The following is a 15,364-nucleotide window of genomic DNA, read 5'->3' on the forward strand; positions in this document are numbered from 1 at the left end:
TACCCATTTACAAAACTGACATGATACAATTCGAACCTGCGCTAATGGTTGAGGACTAATTAAACTAAATTCGAATTCAATTTCAATAAAACAAGAGGTTTGGTTAAGGTAATAACATAGAACAGAAATATACATTTTGCTATTAAATTACTTTACTATACTAGTTTACGACAACGCAAGCTGTAAGCTTCGATCACTTCGTTTGCGGTCAATTTATTTGTGAGCGAACAATGGAGGCTCAGTAAAACACACGATCATTGAATTATAGAGACTGTAGGACCTACAGTCTCTATAATTGAATGATTGGTCGCTCTTACGGGTTACGCCAGCGTTTCGCGAACAATCCGAACACATGCAAGGTACAGTGATTTTAAACGATACCGATTTCTTGATGACTTGAAATTGACTCGTGAATTTTGCTCCGAGTCACGAGTCAATCCACATTTCTGATACGCCGAGTCAAGTAAAGTAAAGTCATTTTAGCAAAGTGACTCGAGTCAAGTCAAGTCATAGGGAAAAGGTGACTCGAGTCATCCCAACACTGCTAAAACATCGATAGCTGTCACAATCGCATTTGCATTGGCCTGGTGCGTACGATATCATCGCTGGCCTAACTATCGCGTCTCGGGCTTAGCATGCTTTGGCTGCTTTCTCCCGGTGGCTTGGAGACAATGCCGTTAAGTATATGTTGATTAGCGATTGTGATTAAAAAGTGAAATCGCGAAACTGAATGACATCGAATGTCCGTAAACATGTGCGACGCGTGCGTACAGTACATGCGTAATTGATTTTCGCTAATACTTAAACATAACCATCAGATGTGTGTCAAGGCCTGAGTTGTAATAGGGGTTCAGGTTGGTTTGAACCACCTGAAATCGGCGACGTAGCACATATTCCATAAAAACTCGGAGAGTTACACTTGCGCAAATCGTCGCCGAGGCTACGTAAGACGCGTTGACCTGTGGTGTACCCCAAGGCTCAGTACTTGGACCAGTCCTCTTCACCTTATATGTCAACGACATTCTTGATACCTCATTGAACACCACACTGTTCGCTGATGATACTCACCACGTCTCTCTCCACCTTATATGTCAACGACATTCTTGATACCTCATTGAACACCACACTGTTCGCTGATGATACTCACCACGTCTCTTCGACATCACAGCCCTGACTAGTGACGAAATGCCCGAAGTGCACCAGTAGACAACCCAAAATAACCTTTGCATAAACGCCTCGAAATCCCAATTGCTGAAACTAAATTCAAAAAATAACCTAACCGTTAACATCGCTCGTCAGCCCGTTTCCAACACAAAAAATGCCGAATATTTTGGGTTACTGGACCCGGACATGTCCTGGAAGAGTCATATTCAGTATTCAGAGTATTTTGAAATAGTAGGATTTTGTTACTGACCAGCAAAGAAATATTTGTACAAGAGCACGAGACGAGACCCCCAGATACTCTGAACATTCCACCCACACAGCTTCGAACTCAAATACACAAAGTTGATTTTGTAAACTTCCGAGGATCTTCATGTATTTCAAATCATTACCAAATATGACAAAAACATCATATCAAACTATTTTCGTAAATTTGTAAGACGCTACATCACAACCGACTTCGTCAAGACTGTGCCTGTGCCGCCTGTTGCGCGAGCACCTTGTTCCCGGCTATAAAAGTGACGCTCCCCAGAAGAGCCAGGTACCGCAGAGTAGTGAACATATTCAGCTGCACCCAGAAGCAGTAGTAGAGAACGAATATGCCGACCAGACCGCCGTGGAAAACCAAATGCTTCGGCGAGAAGCTGATGTTGCCCAGATTCACTCCGATTCTCATCCACATGACAATCAGAATAAACAACGGCGCGATGCAAGCAATCGTGAAGACAGTCGACACAACCGCAGGCGGGCGTTTCTCAGATACGCGGAACAGATGGTGGATTTCTGGTCTCGGAGCGTATATGGATGCTGGTTCCTCGGCTGTCGTGGATCCCGCAAACGATAGCTTGATGTTGCACACATGCCAGAAAACTGGGTTTGCTATCGCGGCGTCTCCGATAATGAGGTGCACCGTGTATTCCCCACTTTGAGAGTTGAACGATTCTTTACCGGCAGCGCTGAGATCCACATCAAACTTGTAGACGGAGGAGCTGTCCGCCTCGGCCACAAATATAACCTCTTGGTTTGTTTTTACATTTTGGAACAGCACAAACACTTGGTGAGGCTTCATCGGCGTGTTGTCGATAGTATCTTTTACCTTGAATGTCATCACCACCTTCTGCTGCGAGTCTGCTTTCATGTTTGGTGCTTTGGCGGGGAAAGATATCTTTTGCCAGTCCACCGATGTAGACTCCTGCTCTTGAGTTCCGATTTGCGAGTCCAAAATCTCAATAGAGGTGGTGACTTTGACTCGAAATTCTACATCCGAAGCTCCGGCAAGCTTTCGTCCGCCGGTTGGTACTACGTTGAGCGTGATATCATAAAATCCGCTTTTGGGTTTCAAATCCCACATATTTAAATCATATCCAGTCATGGCAGAACCAATGATTTTCTTCATCGGCACGTTCGATATGATTACTTCGTTGTCGGATGAGCGGGTGACCGAGTCTACTTTTACAGTGAGGCCATCAATGGGTTGGTGGAGTACATTAGTAACAGCAACTCTCAACGCACTCTTGTCTTGTGAAATAGCATTACCAGACAGCAGTTGCACTTTACCGACAGACATAGCAGAGTAGGTAACAATCGCATTGAGCGGAGCAACAACATTGTATGCACCTTCGAAAGAAGTGGCCCCTTTGTGCTTCATAATGTAGTTGGCAAACATAATAACTTGATCATCGGACAGTCCGAGCGGGCGCTTTTTGGTCTTGGCAAGCTCAAAGGCAGCTCGAAGAAACATGGAAGTCGTCCGTAGATCATTTTCGAAGTACAAATACTTCTCATCCACCTCATCCGCTTGTGCAGCTAAGTCCTCCACATCCAAAACTTTACCTAACAACGCTTTCAAACCTGGTCCATCTTCTAGGTGAGAGGCTAGAAGAATAGCTTGCGACGATGCAAGTACACTTTCGTCCTCATTCAATACGTTAGTGAGGTAAGTCAGAACATCGGCAGCAGGTATCTTTTTGCCAAGATTCTTAAGGACTGTGGTTGCATAATATAGAGTTTGAATATCGGCGCCGTCTACAATTTTCTTCGATACAGAGTCGATCACAGCAGCGGAGAATTGATGTTTGCATGATGCACCCAGGGCGTTTACCAAAGATGAGGCATAAAACATCGATTCTAAATTTTTAACATTAGCCGATTTCACAGCATCGCACGCAGCTTTGGACATTGACGACGAAAGAGCTCCGCCCTGGGTCAGTGCCTTTGAGCCGAGCACAGCATAGTAGGCGTTGGAGATATCTGAATACGATGAAACCTCGAATATTTTTTTGATGTTCTGTTGATCGGTCGATGTGAGTACTCCCGACAAATGTACAGTGGCATTTGAATAGCAAACGAATAAACTCACGAAGACTATGCAAAGTCTCTGCAGAACACTCATTATGAAACTGCTCCTGTGCCGATGCAGCTTCTGTGAGAATCTGCAACTTTAACTATCTTGCAAAGGCGACGAAACTCTTGCGGCAACTATACCAAACTGAGACCGGTGAATTAACGCGGAAATCGCAAGGCAAACGTAGTACGTGCGTGGCAAAGTGCAATCAACCGCAACATTTACTTGGCTTCATAGTTCAGATTGGATTTTCTATCATGAACTTGGCGGTACAGAACTTCAACCATTCATATTGAAATGAACCTGAATATTTTCGGCTGACACTCGTCGGGACGACAGATTCCGTGTTGTCGGGAGAGGTCGTTCACACTTTCATTTGGATATTGCAGCGAACAACACATTCATATTCGCAATTTATTAACCGTAACCTTTTCAACTGACACACATCGGGAGCAAGGGCGTAGCCAGAAAAAATTTGTGGGGGGGGGCGAAAAATTTGATGACGTAAATGAGCCCCTCCGATTCGGGAGCGGCCGTCAGTACTTTCATTTGGCTGCCATCTGGAGTCTATTTTACCAAAGTACGCCAACCAAGCCTGAGTCTATACAGATGGAGTTCATGTACCATCTAAAAATAGTACAATTTTAGCCCCGATTATTCGAATTTTATGCTCGTAACGTCACATTTTGTGATACGAATGTTGATATACAATATTCTACTAGTTTCTCAATCAATCAATCAATCAGTTTTTATTAATATTTTGATAATTTCAAAACACCACAAGACTGCAATACAATGAAAAGATAGGAAGGTGTCGAAACAACTTGGAGTAGCCTTTAAGATCAGACACCCACCTTAGCCTAGGCCATTGCTTTTCAACCTTTTTGAATTTCATTCGCACAAACTAATCTTAAATTGTTATACAAAAAGAAGATGAAGATACTTACATTTTGTTCAAATGTGTAACAAATTGGCTACTATATGTAGCCTATCTTATGCCATCAAGTGTCTCATTAAAAAGGCAACTTTTCTCGCTCGTTTCGATTTCAACTATTTCACTTACCCTTCTCGGCCAAACAAGTTGTTGGATTTTGTACAAGAACGTCTACTATAGTGCTTGGATGGCCAGGTCTTAAAATCTGTTGTGTACTCCTATCCAAAATGGTATTTTTCGCGAGTGAAAAATGCTTGCTGACAGAAATCGTTTTTTAGAGCTGACACAAAGGTCCCGGAGTCTCCAGTTTGTCGAAAGGGCGAAAAACCTACATGCCTGTTTTGAGGCTTTTGCCTTATGTCTTGGAACATAAGGTGCAAAACGATCACGGAGAGTAGGCACATTAGAGCTCGCTACCTTATGATACGTTGCTCTCGCGAGTATATGAGAAAAGCAAATAACGATACTGTGTTCTGCTCTTTAGCTCAATCTAACTTGAGAATTCATCATAGTTTTATAACGGCCAAGCAGCTTTTAGACTACCACTAAAATCTCAATTTTTGTGTCATTCTGCGACCCGGGCCTCACCGATGAAACGGAATTCATTATTAATATTACATCTGTATGCTAACCGAGCGAGATAGTGTAATGGTTATGCGTTCGGCTTCTCGAGCGGTAGGTCGAAAACGTAGAAAGCGTAGACTCGAAAATTGGTATCCGCAGCTATCCTGCTAGGCGCTCAGGCTTTCTTCTCGTGGAGGAGAAAAACAACGGGGCCGCAGACTAGATGACCTCATGGGGCCGTATCGCAACTCCGTCGTCAAAGCATCTCGATGGTGCAGGCGAAAAAGAATATCATATCTCTCTCTCTCTCTGCTACGATTTTCCGGACATGTATGACATACAGAACGCGCACAACAAAATACTACTCAACACATCTCTACCAAACATGTCTGACGCACGCCATTTCAAACTAGGGCGAATTAAATTCATCTGCGTGTTGCAGTTTTAATACTGTCTGCGGATCATACCCATATCGAAAGGTTTGGCCATCCAGCATAGGTCATTTTTCGACCAAGGGTTTGTCGCCGCTTATGTTTTTGGCATCTTATCAGCGGCTTGTTCGCCAAAACTTAACGTCTTCATGTGCCCCGACGCAGAAAGCCGGTTGACCTCGAAATGAAGGGGTCTCATAGGCCTGAACTCGCTTATTGTACACATCTACACTAGTTTATCCCGACGTTCTTCGATCGTGTTTTTCAAAAAAAAAACAGTCCGGCAAATCTTATCACGAATTATTATGATAAAGCCATATTTTCTGCGTGTCTCGCTTATTGGCTACAGCTAATATACCCAACACAGTGACCTTGGATATGTAAAACCTACTGCAGGATTTTTGGAAATAAATTCAACAAATATGACATACATATTAACAGATAGCTCTGACACCGTGTCGACCCAAAATTGTACCCTTTGCGATCCATACTTTATTAACCCTACGTTACAGTAACTTACAAATGTGAGTCTGTAATGATGGTCATTTCTTCAGCCTGTCGCAGGCTAAGACGGGCTGATATACTGTATGTCTCCCAGCTTCCAAACCAGGCTTTTGGTTGCGTAATAATTATAATGCGAACATATTAATTCACCAAGGCTTGTGAGAGCTATGATTAGTGGTGCTTCGTAAGTTCTAGAAGTTTTTACAATTACATCGCCATTACAGAAGTTACACTGCCTTGATTTTCCTATTAGGTTTATTTGGATCATTCCATGTTAGAAAAATAACAATTATTCACGATTTTCATTCGCACTATTCGCACCCCCTTCGTCATTCGCACTGCATTTCTTTTCATTCGCACTAGTGCGAACCGTCACACAGCTTGAAAAGCACTGGCCTAGGCGAAGTAAAGAAGAGGCATGCACAGTTGCACACTGAATGAAAAGTAATGCAGAGAATATAAGACGCAAGCGACAAAATGTGGTGGCATGTGGCATGTTAGGTCGTGGTCCGGTAATCCCGAAGGCTATGGCTAGTATTCATAGAAGAAATTGCTTGTATTTCGACTTGAATGTGGACATGCTCAACGACTGTCGGATAGCCAGCGAGATGCTGTTCCACAATTGGGGTCCGGCATACTTGATAGAGCAATACGTTTTCTTGTATTCCGTCCTGATCATATGGTAGTTGTTGTTCTTCGTTGACACGCGTGTGCTGTAGCCTACTTGTTCGCTTGTGACTCTGAGGTGAAGTAGTCGTGGCAATTTCTAGCTTCCTCATATCTTCTATGTTTAGAACACCAAATCTTTTGAGAAGCGATTTGTCAGTTGCACATCCAGGCCCCCGCGGGGCTTTGGCGATAATGCGGATGTTCCGATGTTTAAGTTTTTGCAGTGGGTCAATCGTATTCTTGCAGGCAGCACCCCAACAAAGAATTCCGTACTGTAACTTTGATAGGAATAGAGTGTTGAAGAGTATCAACAGCACACTGACTGGCAGAGTGTAGCCAAGGCGGCGAAACAGACCACATACCTTCAATAGTTGTGGTATGAGTGATTGCTGACGATATTCGGGTTCATTTCAATATGAATATACTATTCAATTGTCTCATGAAGTTGAAAATGGCCATAAAATAGTCGATGTTTAGGCTAATAAGTTTAAAGAAATAGGTTCGAATCATATCATAGTCAACTGTCTTATTGGATGTATGTTCATGTTCATGAATGGCAATTTTCACTTCGTTGGAAGCTTAGATTAAGAAATCGGATTGGAAGTAGTCTACTCAAGTAGTTTCCCCCAGTTGCAGTACTTACTCAAGTAAATCAAACTTTACGCTACTTATACTTGGTACCATTTTGAGATTTACTTGCTTTCCCAATTTACAGTTGTCAAGTAGAGTGCTATTTATCGAATGTGAATACCTATATATGTTATTCCAATGAGAGCGAGACTGCATGAGACTGAAAAATGCAGGGAGTGTTTTCCCGGAGTAGGCCTATATACAACCAAAAGTTAAACAAAAAGCATTGGATCGCAGTCTTGTGTTGTTTTGAAATGATGAAACTATTACTAAACAAATTCTACTGAGAGTCCAGAGTTTTTGTAGCACTTCGCGCGAAAAAAGATATGGAGTGGCAAGTATTTTCGCGAAAGTATCGGGTTGGCTGCTTTTACATTGTCGCCCATATGATATATGTCTCATCAGAGTAAATATGGCTCAGCAAAAGGTCTGCAACTATCGTTTCTTCTTAACTGCGTGTCTTATAATACTGGGAGTGTGCGGCTAGAAGGAAAACAAAAGTTAAGAACCACTGTTCCATAACAAAACTGCCATTTGCACCAGGGGCGGGCAACTTACGGCCCGCGACGGGGTTTTGAGCGGCCCACTGACACATTCTACCCTGAAAGAGAAATTCCAACCTGAAAGCGTGGGCAAATTTTCCGACCTGAGAAAAATGACCTTGAAATGTTCCTATCTACATATACATTCCCGAGCAAATATTTTCGATCATGAATATTTAAGAAGACAATGCTGCGTCTCAATTTAAATAATGTTTACGTGCAGTCGTTACTAAGGGTTTCTACGTCCGACATGGAGCCAGAGTTAAACAACTTGTTGAAAACTTTGATCGACCACAGATGTCTCAGTTATCGGAATTCGGAAGTCCCTCGGTCGGACTCGAACCCGCATCCGTTGGTGTTGCAGCCGCGGATTATACCACTGCGCTATCTCGCCACAACTCCAGCATTAATAATTCATTAAAAACCTTTTGGTCTGTATGATTTAAACCTAAAGTTTACATTAGATACGATTTATTCCTTGTATAGGTGGTTGAATACGCGATTAATCTATCGATTCACGAGCCCGGCCCGCCAACCACTTCATTCTCCCATATCCGGCCCGCCGACTGGATAAGTTGCCCGCCACTGATTTGCAACACGGTCGAATTCGTATGCCGTGGGCTGCATATTTGCTAAATCACCACTGTCGCAAGTCAAACCAGAAGTAGATGCAATTTACAATTTGTACAATATACGTACGTGCATCAGACATGGGGTGATTACTTCACGAATGTAATCGATTGCGATTACGATTACTTGTGACTCCCGCGATTACGATTACGATTACAGCAAAATCAGGAAGTAGTCGATTACGATTACGATTACATTTCAAAAGTAATCACGATTACTCACGATTACATTTGTTTTGCTTCCTAGAACTAATTTCAGAAGAGATATTGGAAGACAATATAAGACTTGCGATGAAAAGGTCTAATGAGATAACAACTTTATTTATAAATCATACGCCATTTGCTTGTTACGTCATAATGTACCCATTGCCCAACTCTATGCAGGACTATTTGTCGCATCCAACGATTTGCATTCTTGCCAGGTCCGTAACTGCCACACCCCAAATTCCCCAATAGGACCGGGAGCGAGCTCTAAGCGGACTCAAAGGTATTTTCAAGAGAGTTAATTAACTTGAAAATTTTCTTCGAGCGTCGGGATTTATTGTCTCTAAATAGCTTGATCTTGAAATGCATACCGCTCCCCCTCAAGAAAAAAGCATGCATAATTTATAGGAATATGCATTTCGGTGGCGGTCATTACCCCGCCACGACACACCAAAAGACGTATGCAATTTCGGCCAACATGCAACTCCACAAAGTGTGCTACCAGAGAATGACCTTGGCCAAAACTTTGGGTACGTGTCCATTGTCTGTAGCCGTGACGAATAGTCCGGTCATTCCAATCTGAACCCTAACAATGCAAATGCCAACCGGGGCACTCACAGACGAATGAAGACATGACAATTTGTATGTGCGTCTCACGAAAGTTTTTCTTTTAGTCTGCTACGTTTGGGCGATTACAGTATCTTTTGATTATATAAAAGACGGGAGGTCACGAATTAACAACATACAAAAAAGTAATTATAACAACATACCAGATGCTATAATTATGAATTACGTGCCCCCAGCTCTACCGGTAAATCTGAATGAATAGAAATATAATGCAATTACCAATATTATTGACGAAATTCAGTCATCAACTTGAAAACTGACCACCCTATGGGTCCGACTCGAGTCGCGATTTTTTGGTGACTAAATCGGACTCGAGTCATTTTTTCAAATGCGTAAATTGACTCGACTCGAGTCAATTTTTGTATTGACTCGACTTGTACTCGAGTCGTGCAAGTCATATGACTCGAGACTAGAACGGCTAAGACATTCCATGTAACTTCGAAGAATAGTAAATTTACCACATTATTTGCATTTTGTCTATCAGTCCTGATGTTTGGAAATGGGGCCGTAAACTGTGAAAACTGATGAAAATTACTATATTATGAACACGAGCCATTCTAAATCACTCGAGCAGAGTTGAAAAAGTGGGTTGAACCGGAATGATCTGAAAATTGATCTGAGAACATAACGACTTGGACTCGTACTCGAGTCAAACACTATGACTCGGACTCGACCCTATACTAGGTGACTTGGACTCGGACTTGACTCGGGGGTGAATTGAAAATGACTCGACTTGACTCGAGTCAAAACTATGAAAGTGAGATTGACTTGTAACTCGGAACATTGTGACTTTGGTTACAACCCTACCAATACCAATGTTTGGAGTGGGGGACAAATTGCTGTTTTGGTCCTGATTGTACATACAACCCACGCAAACATGGCGACTGGTATAAATGTCGAGTGAAGAATTGTGAAATAACGATTGGCGCCCGTTCCAACCAAGTAGAGTCATATGAGAATAAGATTAAGTGAACTTAAAATTCTACCTTACACTTAATACAGAAACTGAAAGTTGCCGTTACGAGAAACGGCATAGAACGGCTCGATTATGATATATATCACCAGCTGTTGATTTTAACCATCATAATGTTTTATTTGACGAGTACAAAATTTCAAATCTTTGTCCGGTGTCCGTACAATACATACGTATACTACAGAGATAGGCCTACTGCTCGCCAAGCAGCAACGCTGCAACGGTCAAACTGTGTTTAACTAAGCATGACCAAACATCAATACATAAATTACTATTTGAAACTATCGGCTGAGTGGTGATTACTATCTTACTGCGAGGTAATGGCGTCTGGAATGTATTGATAACCTGATATACAGCATGGCTTACACTGTTCTAACAATCACACAACAATGTACATCGAATTTATATTTACTACGTGTGGATACTTCTTACGCAAGAAATGGCAAAGCTAATACTTCTGACGTAATAATGAGCAGTGGCGTTTGAAAATCAATCGTTTACGCTATCAATAACCTGGTAGAATATTTCTTCCTTGTTCACGAATGTCCGGTTATGTCATATTCATTGTACAAATAAAAAGTAATCGTTCTTTCACAAAGAAATCGATTAGATATGTGAAGTAGTCGATTACGATTACGATTACTTTGGATTTTTTTCGAATGTAATCGATTGCGATTACGATTACTTGAAAATGCTGTAATCGTCGTAATCGATTACGATTACTAATCGCGATTACCCCATGTCTGACGTGCATACATTGTACAATAGGTGAATTTATTATACTTATTATATTTATTCGACACCAATTAGTTATAATTCGTTGAAATTTTACTCGAAAATTTCGCATTATGTTGCCCGACTCAATCCACTTTTCTGAATCGCCGAGTCATCAGAAGTCTACATAGTTTAGTCGTTTTTGTAGAGTGACTTAAGTGCAGTCAAGTCACGTGAAAAAAATCATGTCTAGATTGCATGGCCTCTACCAACTATAACTATAGTTGCACTGTGAAAATCAGATGCGATTTCGGCTGAGCATGGACCCCATTGACCCACAATAATTCACTTGCCACATTTGTGGCAGGCTAACAATCGCTCCATTGCCTTTCCGCTCGCTCCATCAAAAAAATCGTTGATTGTGCTAGTATTCGCAAACGTCATCAAGCACTGGATTTGGAAGGTTCTATAGTTACGCCCATGCGATGTGACAATCGTACGTCCGACGGTCCGTCAACGGAGACCATTGAAATGCTGTGTGAGCCGACGCACTGTATGATGGACCACTGTCGGGGGAGTTGACGTATTATAGTCTGTAGATCCACCGCCGTCGCCGCGAGAGACCTTGGCCAGTATCACGTTTCGAAGTGTGCGAGTTTTATCTGATGAGCTACTCCCCTGTGCTGCTCAGAGAAAGACCAGACGAAGGCAATGAAAAAGCGAACAACAGGAGCAAGGGAAAGTAAAACAACCGGGATATCAAGATCTGTCACACCACTGTTAGGTGTTAGCCCTACATCGGGAATTAGGCCGATACGGGTGTTGGATTGAAATACCTATATGTGGTCGTTGCGACGTCCTCCTATCGGAATTACACATTGCGTTGTCTTGTGTATCGGATGTACCTTGAGTGTCTTGAGTGGACAAAATAAGAGAACCTCAATTACGCACTAGTTCCACCAAATTTTTCTTCATTATAATGTTGATCTATAGATCCAATGTACAAACCTATATAGGTCACCATATATGTAGCCGTCTATAAGTTTGGTTCTGGAAACTGTCCTCTGAGAAAAAGACTGCGATCGGTTAAAATAATGAAGATCGACATTTTTCCATAAGAATATATTGTTCAGTAAGTAGGCCTAGCCTATCTCATCACGTTCGCAAATTCATTGCCGTTATCCTGAATTAGTTTCTAAGTGGGTTTAGGTCACGCACCACATAATCCAGATTTTAACGGCGCTGCAAAGATGATCACGATGAAGTGCAGGAAGTCGCGTCATTATTCTTCGAATTGTCATCGATCTTTATGTCCACCAGATCTCTATTTGGTCACCAATGACCATTTTCTTCAAACCTTCCAAGCATAGGCCTTGCTGCGGATTACGACGGTCATTTTACTACAGATTGCTCTGGTGTGCTTCGTCGCTCCTCTTGGCTACTTTTTACTCTTGTGGACTTGTTAGATTTACGCGATTCTCGTGACGTTGATTTTACAGACTGTACCAATCTTACTTCACCTTGCCTTGCCCTGCTGGTTAACCCGTCATCCTTGTATAGTCGGCAAACCGGAGCAAGTCTGTCCTTCCAATCAACAAAAGAGCAAACAATGCAAATGACGTTGACCAGGAGATTTCCATCGCGTATTAAATTGAAAACAATTGTCGGTGTAGTGTTCGGCATTGCTATGGTGGCTATGAAAGCTGCGCAATCTGCTATGAAACAAATCCCGGTGGTCATGCACGCACGCCGAACGAGAGCGATCAACAGCTTGTTTTCTGGGCTGAAAATATAAATTATTGATTATGAGTTTGTACATTCTTATCGCTATAGAAATAAATCGTCCTGATGGAATTAAATTTTAAGCAATTTAATCGTGATATATTTTGAAATTAAGTTACGTTTTTATGTAATCCAACATGATTAAAAATATATTCTAGTCAAGAGTGCATAAAAACTGAATATAGTGACTGTATCTGATCAAACTTCAGAGTATATGGGTGGATCGACGAGAATGCTTCACTCAACGGAACTCACATTGATATGCGGCTTCTTTAGCTGGATAAAGTGTATTTAGCAGCAGCTGCATGTTGATTTAAATGTCTACTGCGATTGATTGAATCACATTGTACGTGAGATAATTGTCGAGGTCTATGCGGAATTTTGACATGCCAATTGCCTAGGCAAACATTTCAATGTATACAATATACAATACATATACTCACAGCTCATTTTCGGTCTCTTGTGAATGTTCAAGAAGTGGATACACGAACAGACCCAGCAATGTGATTTGTATAGCTAGTATTCCTACAAACAGTACTATCTTCGGAGAGTCGTTACCGGACATCTCAACGCACCCCCTGGCAGAAGTCTTGTAGTCGTATATCGCGATCGTCGATATCAAACCTGATACAGATCATATTTTTCAGAGATCGGTTATTTATGTCGATGTTTTTTATTCAGAAGTATACCTGACACAATAAATACTAGAAAGATGGGAAGAATTGCGCAGCTCAGCCATCTGAGGTATTTGCTACGCTGTAGCGCCAATGTGGAACTACTGTAAAATACCCGCTGTCTGATCCACAAGAAGCTATAAACGCATACGACTCCGCAGGGGTAGAATACAAAACTGAATGTCTGTAATGAATACCATCATGTTACAAGTTAGGAGTATTTTTATCTATTATAATATAGGCAACTGACCATCATCACTTTGCAAGTTTCATTCGTAGTTTCGCGCAAGTATATTGAAGGAATGTCGACGATGCAATTGAGAAAAGAGAATACGCCACTTGCCACGCATAAATATCCAAGCCAGTTACTCAAGCGCTCTATAATACACAAATATGTAATCAAGCAATCGAAGATCAATTGAATATATTTATTCAGATGATTAACCACTCCAATGTTTGAGATGGGATAGTACCGCAGCTTATCAACATTCTAAAACGAATATATTCTGTAATAATTAGGGATGGGCAGAATCGAATCACAGCTGATTCGAATCAAACTGCATATTCAAACGAATTTTGAATCACTTATAGCCCATATCAATATTCAAATTGCTGTCAGTCCAGAATGTATAATCTCAGTAGTTGCGATATGTTTCTTACACAATGAGTCCTGAAACACATTGCTGTCCTGTACAAAGAATCCAAATACATATAGGCTGCCCGACAAAAAGTCAGAATAGGTATGCCGTAAAACAAATCACGGCCTACCATAGACAGTAGACACGTAACACTGCCACAACTAAGAAATAGAACGGGCTCTCGTCGAGAGACAGTACCCTTCGATCTTCTGTCGTATAGTGAAAGTGACAGTCGCATACCGATATAAAAAGGTCATCAACTCATCATGGTCGCAGTTTTGCTGTTTACTTATTCTGAGAAAATTATAAACTTGAATTTCAATAGTATCAGACACCTCTCATTTAAAAAAAAGGAATAATAAAAGACATTTGGTGAATATGATCTCACTTGATGTCTTGCCTCTGGATCGGCTACGTAGTGATTTCGAATCTCCTCGTTCCTTGCGTTTGAGCAAGTTATTCCTTTTCCTCATGGCCACGTTATGAACTATCATTGATACCATGACGTAGCCAGCGCAAGAAGAGAGAAAGGTACCAACTATTGGACATCCCACAGTCAAACCTCGACCAACCTCTTCTGCCTTTTCTGCGTTCGTTGATTGATTGGCGCTATCCATACTATAAAATGACGTATTTATGCATCGAGACTGCGAAAATTTCTGAAACAAAATTATGAACATCTTCACACTTAGTAAATACTACCGAAGAATAATTTTCACTTTAAAAAAAATTAAGGCTGCTGACTGCTGACTGCTGGATAAAGTGGCGCGATTCAAAAATAACGCGATGTTTAAGGACCTTAGTACTTGAGCAAATCATGTCGAGAAGTGACGGCGTACACAGCGCCTGGATAGCAATCACCAAAACCTTCCCAAGACCTATTTAATGAGTAACTAGCGAAGTTTCAGGCAAGGTTTAATTAAACACCCACTGTATGTTCTATCGGTGTGTGTAATGAATCAAAAGCTCGCGTCACTATTCGGTGCGAATGAATATATTCAGCAGGATAATATTCGATGATGATGATGGTCGATTATTATAACTCTCCTGTAACGCGCAAACAACCTTGAACGAGCCTGCTTGCGAATTCACTATGGTGCTATTGAATTTAGCATGTGCGATTGTTGTGCGTGCACGACTGCACGTGCACGTCACCAGCATATTGCGGGGTCCAGACTCTGCTCGATTTGCCCATAGTTTGTATACATTCATATCCCCTGTACTTTCCATGTTATGACATTGTATCTGTATTTTATCATCCATTGTGCAATGTTTATGCCTCTTTCAGCGATTTTACACTTATTATTTTCTTTTATTATTTTCTTTTGAATGAGGTGAGTGTTT

General features: G+C 41.5%; 2 protein-coding genes across 2 annotated transcripts; both read right to left on the reverse strand.

Annotated features, from left to right (window-relative positions):
• Window positions 1–1,506: 1,506 nt before the first annotated feature.
• On the reverse strand, window positions 1,507–3,679 carry LOC145433402 (dolichyl-diphosphooligosaccharide--protein glycosyltransferase subunit 2-like). The gene has a single exon (XM_080310499.1). The coding sequence runs from the start codon at window positions 3,551–3,553 to the stop codon at window positions 1,625–1,627; it is 1,929 nt and encodes a 642-aa protein (XP_080166625.1). The 5' UTR covers window positions 3,554–3,679; the 3' UTR covers window positions 1,507–1,624.
• A 7,289-nt stretch (window positions 3,680–10,968) lies between these two features.
• LOC145433403 (uncharacterized) lies at window positions 10,969–14,730 on the reverse strand. Its single transcript, XM_080310500.1, has 5 exons — window positions 14,409–14,730; window positions 13,633–13,760; window positions 13,398–13,566; window positions 13,152–13,332; window positions 10,969–12,709 (listed from the first exon to the last, which is right to left on the reverse strand). Exons 1-5 carry the CDS (start codon window positions 14,698–14,700, stop codon window positions 12,319–12,321), a joined length of 1,161 nt encoding a protein of 386 aa, XP_080166626.1. The 5' UTR covers window positions 14,701–14,730; the 3' UTR covers window positions 10,969–12,318.
• Between the last annotated feature and the right edge of the window lie 634 nt (window positions 14,731–15,364).

Source organism: Botryllus schlosseri, chromosome 2 (assembly GCF_051294905.1).
Source record: "Botryllus schlosseri isolate E-star chromosome 2, Bs_hap1, whole genome shotgun sequence".
In the NCBI taxonomy this organism is placed as follows: domain Eukaryota; kingdom Metazoa; phylum Chordata; class Ascidiacea; order Stolidobranchia; family Styelidae; genus Botryllus; species Botryllus schlosseri.